Source organism: Mytilus galloprovincialis, chromosome 14 (assembly GCF_965363235.1).
Source record: "Mytilus galloprovincialis chromosome 14, xbMytGall1.hap1.1, whole genome shotgun sequence".
Classification (NCBI taxonomy): domain Eukaryota; kingdom Metazoa; phylum Mollusca; class Bivalvia; order Mytilida; family Mytilidae; genus Mytilus; species Mytilus galloprovincialis.
In genome coordinates this window covers 51,567,850-51,587,017 of record NC_134851.1, presented here as the reverse complement: position 1 = coordinate 51,587,017, position 19,168 = coordinate 51,567,850, and the positions used below count along the sequence as shown (strand labels likewise).

Here is a 19,168-nt window from a genome sequence, read left to right as displayed (position 1 = left end):
GGAAAAATTGATTGACCCATATGGATATATGTAAAAATCAATGTCGGATAACCAAATCTTGCAGCAGTTCAACCCCCCACCCCCAAACTATTTGAATTAAGTTTTTTTTTTTATCTTACATTGATCTTTTGATGTCGTCCCTAAGTGTCTATTACAGTTGATTCAATTAGTTTATGCAAAATATTTTAACTGATTTACTCATTAAAAACGCTCTGATTCTAGCTTAAATATGAAAAACTATCAAATATGCCTAAAAATGTCACTTTTCAGATGGTTTTTGTCAAAAATGAAAGTGGCTGCATCCGTGTTCATCCTCAACGTTTATATATGTTGTGTATTATCATCAAATACAACTTACATTTCAATATTAAGAATGAACACAAATGCATCATGTGGCACCATTAAAGTCCACAATTCCTCTAAAGTCCACAACACCGCTTAAGTCCACAACAATTTTTCGCTAAAGTCCACAAACTTGCCACTTTCATTTAAGACTAAAATGCTAAAATTATGAAGAGTTCAGTAATTTAGCATGACTTTTATTAAAATGATGCTAGTACCCGATATATGTGCATTGTATTGCCAAAAACAGCCCATATTTATGTAGCAGAAGCTTTCTCCTTTCCAATAAATAACTAAAAGTTTACATTTTAACAATTTTGGAAAACTGCTATATTTTGTGAACAAAAAGGGGTCTTACTGGACCTACTCCTTTCAGAACACGTGTTAAAAATCAAAACACGCGTATCATTTTTAAGATTACATATTAATTCATATGATTTGCATGGTAACTATAGTACTGTAGCATACAGCTAAATAATCGCTATAATACAGGCTTCATATTAGTTTTCACTCGTGTGTTATCATCTTTGCATTTTGAAATAAGATATCATGTTTTAATTAACTTATTTTATACCTTGGGGACAAAAATTTGTGTATTTATAAATGCAGAAATTCAAAACAAAAACACAAACATTTTCTATTACATTTCAAACTGAAAAGATTTCCCCCGTTATCTAAATAAATGTGTGTCTTTTTCTTTTGATTTTTTTTTAATTAAATATAGAAATGAAATACACGCACAGAAAAGGGATACTATCTTTTGCCTCAGTTTGTTCAGATTTCTCCTAGAATAAGTCGACAGTAGGGAGGAACAAATAGCTCTCGAATGTGAGAATTCATAATTTTGAACAGCCTAAATCTCAGATATTGCATCAATGTCATTTTTAAGATTCTGATATCATAATAATAATAATTGTTTGCTCCGAGATAATGTACCTGTGTGTGTACATGTTTTAGCTGTTAACGGCGTGGTCAGTTTTCTTTTCTATATCACATTTATTTCATACTAATGGCAAATAAGTTCATGTCTGTTTATGCATCCATTATTTCTTTACCTCTTTACCAGATACTTCTGGAAAAGGCAGCCAGTCAAATGACGTTTTAATTTAACACATGTGACATTAATTAATGCAGATTACTTCATACCATGAACGACAGATACTGTCCCCTGAAGGTATATCTTAACAGTTGGAAAATGTGTATAAATAGTATAGCATATATAGAAAAACACTATTGGATCGAATGACATATATTGTTGTGCAATTCACTTACATACATGCGGAAACTACTGGAAATTTCTAAAATATCCTTCTTCCAAGGACTGTCTATTGCATATGTGCAATTAATATGTCACAGTGATGCATAGGAATACACATCAATTCATTCGTTGTATGGAGATAATCTTACGTAGTGACATTATTCACGTCTTATACAGTTATTAAGATAAAATTTATCGTAAACCAAGGAGAAAAAACCATGGAAGCCGAATCTGGGAAAGAAAGTAAGAACGAAAAAGAAAAACCGGAAGTTGAAAGTACTATGTCAACCTCATCTAGTGTAAGTTTAAAACAATATCCTTCATCATGGAGTTTAAATTCATCATCGCCTTTGTTGCCGCGTCCAAGGAAACGTTCTCTAACCGTGTCGTCTCTTCCGCCTAATCCTGAAGATATTCTAGATAAGAGGGATCCAAAAGGACGAACACCCCTTTTCCTTGCTGTTAAAGATGGTGCCTTACAGGATGCTAAACGTCTGATGGAATTGGGATGTAAGGTGAATTTAACGGACAATTACAATGTCACACCTCTCCATGCAGCAACAGAAAAACTAAATGGGGATATGATAGAACTCTTATTGGAGTACGGTGAGTGCCACATGTGTATTAACAATAAAAATAAAAAATAAATTAAATATATAATTTTCCAGAATCTCGTGCATAACAAATAATTCACACTTTCAACACAATTTGTTCATGGTTCTTATAAAATTTAGCCCCAAAAAGACCTGCAGATATTCCCTGCCACTGTCTTGTTCTTCTTAGGTTGGATTTACCCATATTTCAATGATTCATGTATACCATCAATTATACACCGCGCTGAAGTACGTCCATTATTCATAGTTCATTATTCATTATTCAATAATGAATAATGAAATAGTTCATTATTCACTATTCAATATTAAAAAATGAATAATGAATAATGAAATAGTTTATGTTTCATTATTCAAATTGAAGCGGTGAAAAGTGAAATAAATATAAAAAAAATTCACTGTGACACTATAGCTATATCCTGATTCGCAATGCCCATCAGAGCGTTTACCTAAATGCCACAATATGCGTAAAAATGAGGAAATAGCCAATTTTGAATAATGAAATGGATATTTTGAATAATGGAATGGACTGGTAGGACCCTTCAGCCCTAATTACAGATGTATAGTATACCTTAATCGAAATCTAATCAATTCAAAATTGGCTATTTCTCAATGTTCACGCGTAATTCGATATTTAAGTCCTTCGTTACTCCTGTAATATACGTTGCGGAACAAATTGACTATATACCTTTTGTTCTTCTCTTGATAAGCTTTCGATTGAGGTATAATATATATCTGTAATTAGGGGCTGAAGGGTCATAGAAGTCCATTCCATTATTCAAAATATCCATTTCATTATTCAAAATTGGCTATTTCCTCATTTTTACGCATATTGTGGCATTTAGGTCCTCCGTAAACCCTCTGATGGGCATCGCGAATCAGGATATAGCTCTATAGTGTCACAGTCAATTTTTTATGCCCCACCTACGATAGTAGAGGGGCATTATGTTTTCTGGTCTGTGCGTCCGTTCGTCCGTTGTACCGTTCGTTCGTTCGTCCGTTCGTCCGTCGTACCATCCGTCCGTCCGTATGTCCCGCTTCAGGTTAAAGTTTTTGGTCAAGGTAGTTTTTGATGAAGTTGAAGTCCAATTGACTTCAAACTTGGTTCACATGTTCCTTATAATATGATCTTTCTAATTTTAATGCCAAATTAGAGATTTTACCCGAATTTCACGGTCCACTGAAGATAGAAAATGATAGTGCGAGTGGGAAATTCGTGTACTGAGGACACATTCTTGTTTTATATTTATTTCACTATTCACTGCTTCAATTTGAATAATGAAACATAAACCATTTCATTATTCATTATTCATTTTTTTAATATTGAATAGTGAATAATGAACTATTTCATTATTCATTATTGAATAATAAATAATGAACTATGAATAATGGACGTACTTCAGCGCGGTCAATTATACCATGTCTCCAAAAAAGATAAAGACAAAATCCTTGCTAGATTTTCTTCAAGATGAAAGATTCGTTTGAAAGTATCTTCTATTGCTTTCAGGAACCAAAATATGACATTTAATGACATTATTCATGTTAGTATAATAGTTCCAGTTTAAAGTTGCTTTACACTAGGTTTTTAAGATAACATATACCATTGTTTGAAGTTTGCGGTAGTTGTTTAAAGAATTTAATATTAATCAATAAAATAGCAAACAAATGAATTATTGGTCATAGATACTTTAAGTTTAAAGACCACATTAAGGGTTATAATAAATTAGAGGGGGAAATATATGACAAGGACATTTATAACCGAACAAAAATGTTGACCCGTTATTGTTCATTAATAACAACATTAACAACATTGACATATGGGACATTCTTAAGAGTTCACTGTTTTATTGTAGTTTCCTGATTATATACATGTATGTATTTACACATGTCAATTGCACATTGACATCGCCAGTCTAATACTTACTGTTTATGAGAATGTTGACATTTATCTTTTGAAAGTTGAAGTATTGCGTATAAAAACATGACCGAATGTTGAAAATAGCATGATACAAACACAGTCGCTGGTGAGGAACACATAAATAACAATAAAAATCAATTGAATCAAGATTGATTGATTGGTTTTACATGTATGTGCATGTTTGGCGACACTTTCAGCATGGTATTCTAAAAAAAGAAGAAACTTACAAACCAAGAAGACAAACTTTTCAGTACAGAAAATTTTACGAAATGCCGCTATGAATATGGTGATTATAGTCGAATAGAAAATTACACTTCCTTATGTATTCTGTTGAACATACCGCTTTTTCAAAACATCTCATTTTCAGTCTGGTTTCATACCCGGCTGCTTTACTTTTCATTCTATCTTGTATGCTTTAGACAATAAACTTTATACAAGTCTTACATCTGCTGATGTAGCGAGGCATTCAACCTAGTGCCTGCTTCAAAAGTTATCAAAGGAATTGTTTGGAAGATTCATCTTGAAAAGATCAAAAATATTTAAGGAATAACAGCACTGAAGATGTGATTTGTCGCTGTCGATTGGCGATTTGATGGTTGCAAATGCAGTGGAGGAAGTTGATGAAATATAGATCAGAATAGCGCCAAAACATCGCTACAATGTCGATGACTAAATATGAAGTCATTCTGTTCTGTACAAATTCAGAAAAAAATGTGACTAAAATGTTTAAAAGTTCAATAAGGAAGTTTAAGACAGATTCGACGTCAAGTGGACGGACGTTACAACTCATCACTGTTAAGCTGATGACCAAACTATGAGTTCATTCTGTTCAGAATTCACCTTAGAAAAGTGTGATAGAAATATTTGTTGGACGAACGAACGACCGGACTGACAAGGTGAATGCATTATATGTAAAGATATAATTACTGTTCGCCTAGTTGATATAAACTGTTGATATACACTGGTTACTGAACAACAAAATTAATTAGTATATATTGTTTACAACAAACATAACTGAATGACAAGTGGTAAATTAAAAAACTCTGATGACGCCTTTCTATGACAAATAAGGAAGTTTGTCAGCCAAGATCTGCCAAACACTGATAGCAAAATATTTAATGAAATCGACAAGCCATGTCGAGTTACAAGAACAAAAACATTATCAGTCAATTAATTTTATGTAAAATTTGTTTACATATAAATCTATAAGAAAACAATAACATAACCTTTAACGGAAATTATGAAACATTTTGGAAATATATATTATTTTTCAATCATATCAGAAAGAGATGTCATGAAAACTATTTATAGTTAATCATGTTTAATGGAAATTTTGTAAATGATGTATACATTAACGTTTCGTTAATGTATTCTCTGTCCGACTATAGCAGCTTTAAGATTAAAGGGACATTAGCTGTCAAATTCATGTTCAGCGATTTTACCTAAATTCTCATATTTGATTTATAACATGCTAAAACGTAAATTCAAATTACAAAAGTCACAAAATAAATATGCTTAACACATGACATGGGGAAAATCTCTTTGTTCTTACTGTACCTTTGCTGTGCATTATCCAGATTTTAATGTATTCTCTGTCCGACTATAGCAGCTATAAGATTAAAGGGACATTAGCTGTCAAATTCATGTTCAGCGATTTTACCTAAATTCTCATATTTGATTTATAACATGCTATGTAAAACGTAAATTCAAATTACAAAAGTCACAAAATAAATATGCCATAAACTTTTAATACCGTATCATCATTTCTGGTGTATTTTAGACTATATCCATCGTGGTGACCTCCGAAGACTACAGACGGTCATATTGATCGATTTAAACATAAATAAAATATAAATAGACAGTAAAGTGCGTGCAATAGTACAATAACGACAGATTTAAAAAATAAATATTTTATCGTTTACCTGTATAAGAATATTTTTCGCGGGTCGAATCAATTAAAGAAATGGTTATGAAACGGTGTTTCCCTTGTTTCACCTTGCAATGTTACACATTATTTATGTACGTGCCTGTCCCAAGTCAGGAGCCTGGAGTTCAGTGGTTGTCGTTTGTTTTTGTGTTACATATTTGTTTTTCGTTCATTTTTTTAAAATTTAAATAAGGCCGTTTGTTTTCTCGTTTGAATTGTTTTACATTGTCATATCGGGGTCTTTTATAACTGACTATGCCTTGCTCATTGTTGATGGCCGTACGGTGACCTATAGTTGTTAATGTCTGGGTCATTTTGGTCTCTTGTGGACAGTTGTCTCATTGCAATCATACCACATCTTCTTTTTATATTTACATTTTTTTTAATAAATAAACCACATGTTGAACTCGAGACCTGCTACATGTCCCCTCCTTGTTATTTTTTTTTCAATTTTGCCCCTTTAACAATTTTATATAACCAAGAGATTACCATTATACTGCTTTCCGCAAGGGCAATCGATATACTTGCAGTTTTCAGTAAACATATAAATTAGTAAGAAAGGAAGAAAAGAAAGGGAATTGTAGCAAGTCTAGTTGAACACAGACGTGTCCATCTCAATTCAAAGTCAAACTAGGTTGCATGAAAACAAAATTTAAATTACGTTGAATTATTGACTTACAAGTTAATAATACAACAGTGATGTGTATTTTTAGCTTATTTTGACAAAACTAAACAAATTAAAATGACTGCTTATAGCTTAATATTATTTCTATATTCTGCTTTTTAAATGTTTGAATTAAACAAAACCGTATTCTAATATTTAAATTTGTCTAATTCGATTCAATTGCCGATTTAGTTAACTTTTAGTGGGACGATACACCAATTTTATCACATTGATGATGGTCTGAGGTAGCTATAATGTTTTGTTAACTTTCCAATGAACTAGAATGCATGGGTTCGTCAGCTTCACTTCAATCAGTTGTTTGGAGAATTTAGCACCAACAGTTGTGTGATATCAAACTCCCCATATCCTTGTGACCTCCTGGACCAAATATTTGTGAAGGTGGTGTGCCTCTGTCGAGCACGTTATGCAAGTTTGATCAAAGTTAATGCCAAAGCTTCTGTTTTCCTGAGAAGTGAGGGTGCAATCGTATCTGTACGAGGAATTTTATGCTATCGTCTTATTTTTTTTATTTGACAGGTTACGAGTAAATGTATCCCAATGCATTCACACAGTGTGCCATGGGCACTGCTCGAATAATTAAGTGTAATTAAGTCGTCATTTCGTAATGATTGCATGCCAGTTTTTCATTTTATGTAACATAACATGTTGCCCTTATGTCCAAATATTTTGTAAAATATAAATCATAATTTTACATCATGTTTTATTTAATACTGCGTAACGGCCAATACGTTCTAACTACGTATGCACTATTTACCACTGGACTTTATCAGAAATTATTCAATCAATGACTTTGATTGGTCTAGAGTCTAAAATTGCTCTTCTACAGCTAACTTATGTATATCATCTAGGCTTATTATTGAATGATATGCGGTTAATTAAGGCCTAATATGTCAAGCGTCTTCCATTGGTGTATAAAGTGTTTTAAATGACACAAGGAAATATGTAATTAATAGGGTTCATGTCAGCATACTGAGGTCAGACCATTTATATATGTGAATCATTTTCATTTGGATTATTAATTGCCCGAACGCTCGATATCATTTTATCATTCACGTATGAAACGTTATATGTATCTGAATTATTCATGTATATTTATTTACTTTTTTTTGTCATTGTGAAGCTCGTGCCATTTCATATATGTATTATAGGTCACTTAGGGGCCATATTACAAACGTTTGTAAAAATGAAGACACAAATGGAGAACTAACAATGTTTCCGTCGCCTTTTTAACGAAATTAAGTTAAAGACATCAATGTTGAATGTTTTAAACAAACATATAAAAAGAAGTAAGGACATACCAAAACCTGCAAAAAAACCAAGTTGAACATGAACAAACTCTTCGTATTTACGTGTTTCTGGCTATTTATAATATACAGGACATTGCCTATACTACCAGTAATAGTAATATAAGTAGCATTGTACCTTAATAATTAGACAAATCTTGCAGTAAACTATGAAATACGGACTCCTTTGGCTTTATTTTTTTGTCAGTTTTTACTTTGCATTTTTAATGTTATATAGAAACCTTTGTACTTGCATGGTTTTATGAGAATAAACTATCTAGAAGCATGTGTTTTTTATATTTATAAACAACATGAAATGATTGATTTTTTCAGGAGCAGATATAAATGCTAAGAATATACTGGGTCAAACTCCGTTGATGAGAGCTGTATTATATGACGATATTGATGTTGTAAAGCTTTTGCATCATTCAGGTAATTCAATTCACTATATTCTTACTGCACATCTTTACATGTTTGTGAGCGCTCAACCCTTCCATAACCTGAGAAAGTGGAGTAACAGTACAACGTAAGAAAAAACTATAGATATCAGTTGAAAAAGGCTTAACTCATCAGATGGATACAGAATATACGTGGACGTGTACTTATACATCCCAAAAGCAAACAGACACGAAGTAAAGATCTTAGAGCACTCGCAGTTACTGACAGTTAATTCATATAATAATTACTAATGGAAAAAAATCATGTATCTAAGACTAAAATATCAATTAGTACACATCCAACATCCAATGGATTTAGTCTTAAGACGTCATTTACAGTCAGAGAAAAACTTGACATTTTGCAATGTCAAACTATAGATATCTGCAAATTTTAGAATCGTGAAATTACATATTTGCAAAATAGTAGAGTTTTAATTTATAGATTACAAAATCCATATTAAACCAATAAAAGCAGTATTCAAAGATTCAATTACAGTGTTGAATATGTAACTTTTTTAATTAAGTTTATTTCAAGGATTGATAAGTTTGCCCGGATTGTATAAGCTTTCGGACTCGGTTTACAACATCTGGTAACATTTAGGATGTGCTATTCCGTTTGTATACCGTTATCACACCGCGGTTAAATTATCACGTTGTGATTGGTTTAACGCCGTCACGTGGTGACCCCCTATAGAACTGTAGAAGATTGGGTTAGTAAATTGCATGGGGGGTTCATGACACCACATCTCTTGTTAATGGTGACGTCATCTATTAATGCTGTTGTGTTTCATTGTTTCTTTTTCTAAAACAAACTCAGCAGAAAAGTCGTGCGTGTGATGAAGTTGGCTTCCGGTTCACCACTGACTCCTACGGACCTAAGATGATGAATACAAATCCATAGGAGATTCAGCCTTCGGTCTCGCCCCTTTTATGGTTTTTACTATCCCTCTATGGATCCGTAGCGAACCATATAACTTATATAAAACAGTGCCAAACGGACATCACGGTCAAAAAGGGAAAAGGGGAAAATTTACAATAGTGAAAGGAAAATTATCCCATATCACTTCTGGTTATCTACACAAGCAGATAAATCTTTTCTGAGATGAAAACCGTCGAAGAGGATGTTCCGGTTATGCTTGAGTAGAGTCATTGTCACCGCTTCGCAAGGGATGTTCATTTCTAAAATTCGAATTCAACCGATCAAATTTGCAAATCGGCGAATGCTATGCTATGGTGAACTCTCATGAAGAGACACGTGTATCGTTTACGGTTGTGCATGGAGTTAAATTCATGTAAAATCAATCGTCCCACGAAAAATTGCCGAAAACATTACTGATTGAGGACATCTTGAATGCTTGAGGGGAAGTGCAAACCTATCTTATCGAAATCTAATGAATATCACGATGTAGTATTGATTGTACATATTTTAGCAAAACTGGGGTTTATCATTAGTAGACTTTTATTGATCAATGCTGAATAAATGCTGCTTAAATTCCATTTACAAAAATTGCAACAATCACTTCAAAGAAAGGCAAGTAACTTGCATTTCAGTAAAGTTCTCACTAAATATAGAATTTCCCCGCTTGCATGTAATACTTCAATATATTTTTCAGACGGATAGAGTCTGTCACCATTGTCTACAGCCTGATAAATCATATTGTCAACGTGTAAAGCTGGTACTTGACAACATACTATACACAAAGTGCAGCCACTGTGACAAGACATTTTCATGTGTGGACCTCAATTTCATGCCTTCTTTTTTATCTTTAGATACAATTGTCACAGTAGCTGCTCTTTGTGTTAGTATGTTGTGTAAAATGTCTGAAAATAAACATGTTGTCATACCTTGACAGTTGTACTTTTTTCCAATTATATTATTGAAGAGGACATTATCATTTAACAAACATAAATTTATGTTACAGGTGCTGACTTAAACGCAACAGACTGCACTGGGAAGACAGCGCTGCTAATAGGTTTACAAGAAGGACGAGTAGAATGTTGTTCATATCTTATAAAACACAAATGTCACGTGAACCTTGAAGACAAACTTGGACAATCAACACTTTATATTGCTATTCGTTGCTGCAAGAATCCCTCATCTGTTATTGTGCGCAAACTAATAAAAGCCGGATACGATATAAAGCGGGATAACTCTATATGGTTGAAAATGTCTGAATTGAATCGATATACTTTTAAAAGAAAGAGTTTTCTTGACAAAGTTAAAGACAAAGTAGTGAGAAACCGAAAATCAAAAACAGAGGATGAACTTGCTGATTAAATAGATACAAACCTCCACAACTTATTCAAAATAATGAAAACAGGGAAATTTTGATCAGCTGTGTGAAAGAAAACAAAAGTATTTTTAGTAGTGTGAATGAAGTAAAATACATATGCAGTATCTATTAGTGTATAGTTTCACATATTTAACATATTTCTAATAACAAAGTCTGAACGGCTGTATTGATATATATATGTATCTTACATACTAGCTTTATTCGATAAGACATTTATCAAGAAAGTCCCATTTGATAGGAAACTAACTGACATTTTGTTGAACATGCGGTATTTTGTCTCAACTATAATATATGAATATGTATGTAATTTTGATAATATGAATGCAAACGATCATACTAAATCTAAAGATGAAAACATTGCCAAACTTTCAAAGTAAACAACGTCTTCTGCAATGATACACACTAATTTTAAATGCGAGTACAACTAAATAAGAAAATATGAATGCCTTGTTAGAAGTGGACATTCATCTCAAAATGACCGAATCACATAATTTACAATGGAAAAGTTTCGAATGCAATTACATGTAACCATTACTGGTGGATAAACGGGGTCAGTTAAAATTTCCATGGAAATGAGATGTGCTAATGCCTAATACAACTGCAAACAAATTATCATTGACTTACTCTTTAAAAATTTAATAACAAATAACTTTGAAAATCGTTGACTCCGTCGTCGCTATGATCAACTTCGTCGAGCCGAGAATAAACTGAGACTATGGTTTATTATGGGACCAGCACATGCACGACTGTTTTTTAAGGAATGACAATTGCAGCATTAACTACTGAAAATTTACACAGGTGGTGTTTAACAGTTTTTTGTTGTTGAGAAATTGCTGCAACACTGCATGGTGACAATTAGATACTCAACATTTCATATTAGATTTTAATCTTACTATACATCACTTAACCCAGATCGGATCCTCATTACTGGTATGGCACACAGAAAAAACGGATCCTCATTACTAGTATGGCACACAGAAAGACCGGATCCTCATTACTGGTATGGCACACAGAAAGACCGGATCCTCATTACTAGTATGGCACACAGAAAGACCGGATCCTCATTACTAGTATGGCACACAGAAAGACCGGATCCTCATTACAAGTATGGCACTCAGAAAGTTCGGATCCTCATTACAAGTATGGCACACAGAAAAGGAAATATTGAGTAAATCGTACGAGAGAGCACCCTAACAACACAAGTTTTACAACGATTAATATTTTTGAAATCGCGATACGTTTGTTTTTTTTATGTAAAATTAATGTACCTTTTCAGAAGGCGGTTTTCGAAAAAGACAAAAAGATCATAGACCCATTGGGTCTTTTGTAATGAAAGCAGAGACCAATATCCTAGACAAAGGATAATGTGTTTTTGACCCTATTCCAATGTTGTAAATGTTTGACAGCTGTTATGGTTGACCTTATCCTTTGACCTTTTACCTTATTAATGGATATGTCAGAAACCATAACACTGACATAAGTCTTGAATAGTGGAAAAAGTTTGGGTCGTCCGGGTGCAACTTTGTAATTTATTGACCGAGATATTTGATCCTCAGTAAGGGTTTCTAAAAACAAATTAATTTGCACGAAATCTTAACCCAAAAGACATATATATGGGACATATTGAAATACCATTTGGGACCAATGACCTGTGTAGGGTCAAAGTCATGTCCCAGATATTGTCAAGTTTTTCAAATAGTTCTATAATCATTTTCCCTCTGCAACTTTAATTTCTTGCGTAATATTTTGATTTTAGAAGATATTTCTTAGATATTTGGCATATATATGATATCGAACAGTAATTGCACTTTTGAGCACTTTTAACAGGATTCTTTTTTCTTGTATGAGATTTTTATAAGTATTTCTCATAAGAAATTGAGGTCAAGGTAATGATAAATCCCTCAAGGTCAAGTTTAAAATATTGACTTTTGTTTTTTTTATCTTGAAAATAACAATAAATGGAGTCGAAAAAAGGTTTATTTCAAAATAGTTGAAATTAGTTATCAAAGGTACCAGGATTATAATTTAGTACGCCAGACGCTCGTTTCGTCTACATAAGACTCATCAGTGACGCTCATATCAAAATATTTATAAAGCCAAACAAGTACAAAGTTGAAGAGCATTGAGGATCCAAAATTTCAAAAAGTTGTGCCAAATACGGCTAAGGTAATCTTTGCCTGGGATAAGAAAATCCTTAGTTTTTCGAAAAATTCAAAGTTTTGTAAACAGTAAATTCATAAAAATGATCACATTATTGATATTCATGTCAACACCGAAGTGTTGACTACTGGGCTAGTGATACCCTCGGGGACGAAACGTCAACCAGCAGTGGCATCGATCCAGTGGTGTAAATAGTTATCAAAGGTACCAGGATTATAATTTAGTACGTCAGACGCGCGTTTCGTCTACATAAGACTCATCAGTGACGCTAATATAAAAATATTTATAAAGCCAAACAAGTACAAAGTTGAAGAGCATTGAGGATCCAAAATTCCAAAAAGTTGTGCCAAATACGACTAAGGTAATCTTTGCCTGGGATAAAAAAATCCTTAGTTTTTGAAGTTGCGTTATGCCGTAACTAAACACTATCCAGTCTAAATACTACAGCTTCAACTTTTGGTTTTCTTCCCTGGAATGTTTGAACAAAATATATGATCATCCATAAATTAGGCAAGGATGCCTCTGGTCTTTTGATTTGCGATCGATGCCTTGAAATCTAGGTTATGATTACAAGTTAATTGTATATTCTATAAAGTGACATTTTTCATAACTTCATATTAATACATGATTAAGCCACAGGATACAAATGACCTTAAAAGTAGCATATTTAAATTCAAGCAAAATTATATAATAGATACATGTACTACATATTTTTGTCCTAATGCAACATCGTTTGTAACGTTCATTTTATTTCTATGATGTCACTACTTTTTATGACATCAATACACTATTGATGCTATGAAAACATACGCGCGATCGCAAACGACGTATGACAGATTTTAAATGTATGAATTGAAGTTTTTTTCTGTCAGTTTTTTCAAGAATGGAGTTAACAATATTGTAATTTAGGCTACGACGCAAAAACTCGTCTACCCCAATATCTTATTAATGTCGATTTGAATGGAACTAACTGACGAATGCCAGTAGCACATCATCAAGCTACATGCACTAATTCTATAAAATATAATTATTTCGTTCAGTTTATGTGTCGTGTTGTATGTACCGTTTTAGGTTCAGAGCACTCGTTAGATTAATATGTATAAACGGATAAACCCATGAGCCGTTCAAATGGTTGTCGAAACTATTTTCCAGATTTGTGATCTGATTCAGAAGTACACATGTATTTCGGTTTTTAGAAGCTTCTGTAAATAATGTTTTTTTCATCAATAATTTATGAGCATTATTATTCTAGTTGTGGAAATGATAAAACATTTTGTTTATTGTCGTAAGATGTGTTCTATTTTGCCGAAATAATGCACAACAATTCTCTCATGTACATTTAATGGTAAAGTGCAATTCAAAATAAAATAAGAAATCCGCGTAAATCAAGAAAAAAATAACTGTATTCAAATGTTATATTATTTGATAATCAAAGATAAATATTCCTTCGTCACAACCAATCCATAAAAAACCCAGATCTGTTATTGCCAAAGAATTCACAGTTTTATCTTGCACTTCCTCAATATTAAATGTATCTATGAAGTCTCCACTCTGGTCAAGAAGACACACATTATCCAAGTTTTTATTTGAAGTCTTACTTATATTTTGAGAATATATGAGAGTGTTGGCTTGTAAATCACAGATAAATGTATGATGGCATTCCATTTTAAAGATATCATTTCCTGAAAACCTGATTTTCTGTTCACCGTTCCGATTCAGCATGGTTATCGATTTGGTTTCTGGATCAGACACGACAATATCAGAGTTAGAATTTTTTATGACTCGATGTGGATGAGAAAACAAAATTTCATGTGTCAGATTTCTTACATCTAGCGTTTCAGAGACTGAATATTTTTTTATGCAATCCACAGAAGCCACACCTATTGATATATCGAACGTCTGAGGATTCTGACAGACAATCAATGTATTATCCAGAATGTCAAATGCCAGTCCGAGGGGAAAAAAGTCGCAGTCGACAAAAGATGATATCTGACAAATAAAAAGTTAATATTAGTCGCTAAATATTACAAAACTATCCATAATCATTTCAAAATTTGTAAAGCACAACTTTAAGATATATTCATCAGCATATTAGAGCTGTGTCGGATAGAAATCGACCTTATGCAAAAGACTATCAATTAATCTGTTATCCTATCTCAGGTTGAAAAAACCTGTATGTAAAGAATGTACCTAAAGTTGATAGTGATAGCTGAAAGTGAGAAAACAGGCATAATTTCATCTTTTATTTCGGTTTTGAATGTTCCAAAATCCATCAAAGTCTTCTACATGTATATGTATATCTGCACTTGCATAATGTCGATTTCTATTCGAAACAGCTCTTATATGTTGCCTAATTCAATAAAGTGACATTATAAATGATTGGGATTTACTTACCTATTTTTTTATATTTTAACATGTTCATACTACAATGGATATATAAGATTTATGGTTTTCTTTGTAAATATATTTCAAATTTTATGTCGATAACATGTTTTTTTTACATTGCATATAGTTTTAGATAGAATACGGTATTGTTCCAAACACTCCTACTATATCCCCGTGTTACATTTATTTATGACGATAATTGAAATATCCTTCTACTTCTTTGACCTATTTATGGGAAGTTAATATATGTCATCTTTTAACATAATAATTTTCATGTCCGTTTGAGCTGATATTAAAACTAACATTTTCTTTGCAACTGCGTAATATTTAGTAACATACAACTTATAAGTTTGGTTGGTTGCAATGCGTTTGACAAAAAATCATTGCCAATAAACAGACAATATCATTACGATAAGTGATTTTTTATCCGTTTGTCATCTTTTTTCTTGAAATATATCTGATATTGGTTTTAAATATATGGTTATATTCATTATATTTTGATGTTTTAATAATGACTTTAACTGCACCAGATACGCATTTCGACAATAAATGTCTTTTCAATGATGCTCGCGGCCTAAATATTTGATAATCCGAAACTTATTCAAACATCAAACCAGATGAACAAAAAGTTAAGCAATGGAAAACCTCACCAGTATTGTCCAAAGGGGACACATTCCTGACCATATTATATCCGTTTGATGTGAGATTATTCTGGGAAGTAACAGTTATCCTACATTTTCAGCCCAATTTAAAGCTAAGGAGGGGATATGATGAATATAATAGCCATTCCTTCTTGAACATGGTGGTAAAATTTTCATTTACATAAAAATTTCACATATAATTTCAATAGTTCATTCGAATAATTGGACCATACATCCGAAAAGAAATTGCAGAAACAAAAAGATTTTTTCCAGTTACGCCACTTTGTTCAATAAACAACTAATCCTGTGATTATCCATCGACAAGTTCCCAAAAATTTCTTCCTCAAAGACTAGAGGTTTATATTTCCTGCAGATACATAGATGATTGCAATATGCCATGAATAATTGTTGTTTTAAAACAAGTTTTATTGTAGTGAATACATTCCAAAGAACCATGTTAGACTATTTATAAAAATGTTCAGTAGAGACTCCATTATGTGTTATTGGATTTCAGTTTGGTTTTCGTGGTTTTTGATGATGGTGGCGTTACATGTTTTTTTTAATGAACCTTTTGTATCTTTTCATATTTTTTTTAGTGTTTCAATAACATAGGTTTTCCGGTGTTTCATTTGTCACATATCCGTTTCATATTTTCAATATTCTCGGTATTTTTTTGCAATAAAAAGTATGAACAAATTAACTATTTAAGATGTAACTTATAAACATACCTGGCATAAATTTCTTGTGTCAATTTTAAATATTCGTCTAGTGTCTTTGCAAGAAACGTAGAGAAAACCTTTATTATCATATGCCATATCTTCTCCTTCGAGTCCAATGTATATGGACTCAGTTTCTGATCCCTGGGAATCATACATTCTTATCTTCAAATCGTTTTTACAGATAATCCAACATTTTCCATTTACATTTGGTAGGATAGTCTTTACAGAAGCAGACCTCATTCCATTTATTGTAATTGGAAAATTATAAATAAAAGAAAAAGGATAAAATACTGACTTTTGATGCTGGTGAGACGGTTGTATTTTTGTTACCTTTGTTATCAATCCTTTCATTCTTGTTTTCAAAGTTATCTTAGACTTTTCAGTTTTTGTCGATATCGGAGGATTTTCAGATTTTGTCAATATCGGAGGCTTTTCAGATGTCGTTTTATCGTGTATTTGTTTGTTCCTTTGTCGTTCAATTTCTTCTATTGTGGAATAATGATCATAGTCTTCTAGATCAACTTCTTTGCATACAGCACCACATTGAATCTCATTTTCACCAATATCACTAAATGTACTTTCAAGGGTAGCATAATCAGAATTAATATCTGTGGACATAAAATCTATATTATGTGCCCCGCTTTCATCTGCTAAACTACTACTGTTTTCAACTCGTTTTTTCAGTGATTTAGTAAGTGGCCAATTTTCGTATCGTTTTGGTTTACTGATTTTGGCATACGTGTAGTCTAGTCCTAGACCACTGTCGGGTCTTTCAGATTTCTGGATTTTCGTGTTTGTTGTATTTAACCGTGAAGAAGCTAGTGAAAAGAATTCGTCATTTTCAGTTGTATTGGTAGCTTCAGCAAATTCATCTAAATTGTTGCTGTCCATTTTAATTACGTTTGCATCAGTTCTTTTAGTGATTGGTTTTACAACCGTTGCATATACCGGTTCTTCATTTTTGTAATAGCCTTTCGAATTTAGAGTTTCAGAACACGATAACTCGGTAGTACTTCCTGTTAGGTCAGATGGAACAGACAATTGTGACCGTTTGGATAAATTGTCTACAGATTCATAAAGTTGACTATCTTGTAAAGTTTCAAGAAATGCTTTGTTTTCTTGTGCTCGATCAAGCGAAACTGTTCGAAACTCATCTAAATCTTTTTGAGGATTAGAAAGTTCATAAATACCGTTTTGGAGTGTGTTAAATTTTCTTGTTAAACAATTCCTTCTGATAAACGATGGTTCGTCCTTTTCCAGACTGGGATTAGATCCTTTTTTGTCTCCCATGTGCGTTTGTTTATTTAAAAACGTTTCTGGTCTAGCTAATTCATACAGACTTTCTCCTATATTCATTCTAGATTCTAGTATACCGCTTGATTGCCGTTGATCATTATCTTGTTCTTGATCAAAATCCAATTGAATTAGGAAATCATTTTTCTCAGGAAACTCGTTCGAGCTATTTAACGAATTGATCGTTGTACCTTGAGAATAGGTCCAACATGTTTCTCTTACAAACCCATCACTCAAATCGCTTTCTGACTTTCTTATCGAATTCGAAGGCAAAGTTTGTGAAAAGTGCCAATTTGATTCTGATACGAACGATTTATTCCTTGAGGGGTTCATCTCACGGTTGATAAGTGGTTCGTCTTGGTATATATTTGACCTTATCGCTTGTCCTTTTGCAAGGTCTAACCAGAAGTCATCAAGATTGTTGAAGCCTTCACCTACGAAAGGGACCGAAGTAATAGATGGCAAATCATTAACACCGTTATTTACAGTTTGTTGGTTTTCCTCAGATAAAGGTTTAACACATAAAACATTCGGTTCACTTGCTTCATACACAATATGCTTAGTAGAACTGACCGGTTTTGTCAATTGAGAATACGACAGACTTTCAATAGACACATCAGCAGGTACTAACAATTCTTCTCGGTCCTTCTTTGACTGAGCTGATGGTTGATGTAGTTTCGCAATACTCTTAGTGCTAGCACAAACGGTGGGTAAAGGCATGTCAATACCGCTAACTTCTTCATAGTCGGAAATGACGGATGGAATAGTCGGCTCCAATATCAATGCTCCGTAGATTTCGTTAGAGACAGCGAACGAATCACTTTTAATACTGGCATTGCATTTTAACATGTTTAGACTACGATCCTTAATTTGGTTTAGATTTTCGTAGGTTGCCATTATTGTTTTAAATTCGTTTTACGATAAAATATAGAAGAAAATATCAACAACATTCGCAGAATACAGTCAACAACAAACTGACTGAGAATCATGTGTATGTAGGAAGTCCGGGATTAAATATAAAGTTCGTATTAAGATCTTATAGGGATTGTAGTGACCAGGCAATTTTATAGAATAAAACTAGTATTTCCCCAGATAGGAATTTGCTACAAATTTATATACATGTATAAAAGGGATTATTTGATTTAGGAAACTAACCTTTTAGACTATTGCTTCTTGTCTTCAAGTATATTTAATTAAATTTCTTCTCTACTTCTG

General features: G+C 32.8%; 1 protein-coding gene and 1 long non-coding RNA gene across 2 annotated transcripts; one reads left to right on the top strand and one right to left on the bottom strand.

Annotated features, from left to right (window-relative positions):
* The first annotated feature begins 1,522 nt into the window (after positions 1 to 1,522).
* Positions 1,523 to 11,990, top strand: LOC143059270 (uncharacterized). The gene is made up of 3 exons (XM_076232753.1): positions 1,523 to 2,206; positions 8,358 to 8,456; positions 10,384 to 11,990. Exons 1-3 carry the CDS (start codon positions 1,819 to 1,821, stop codon positions 10,737 to 10,739), a joined length of 843 nt encoding a protein of 280 aa, XP_076088868.1. The 5' UTR covers positions 1,523 to 1,818; the 3' UTR covers positions 10,740 to 11,990.
* A 2,249-nt stretch (positions 11,991 to 14,239) lies between these two features.
* LOC143059271 (uncharacterized) lies at positions 14,240 to 18,955 on the bottom strand. The gene is made up of 2 exons (XR_012973460.1): positions 16,670 to 18,955; positions 14,240 to 14,904 (listed from the first exon to the last, which is right to left on the bottom strand). It is a non-coding gene; the product is annotated as an uncharacterized LOC143059271 (long non-coding RNA).
* Between the last annotated feature and the right edge of the window lie 213 nt (positions 18,956 to 19,168).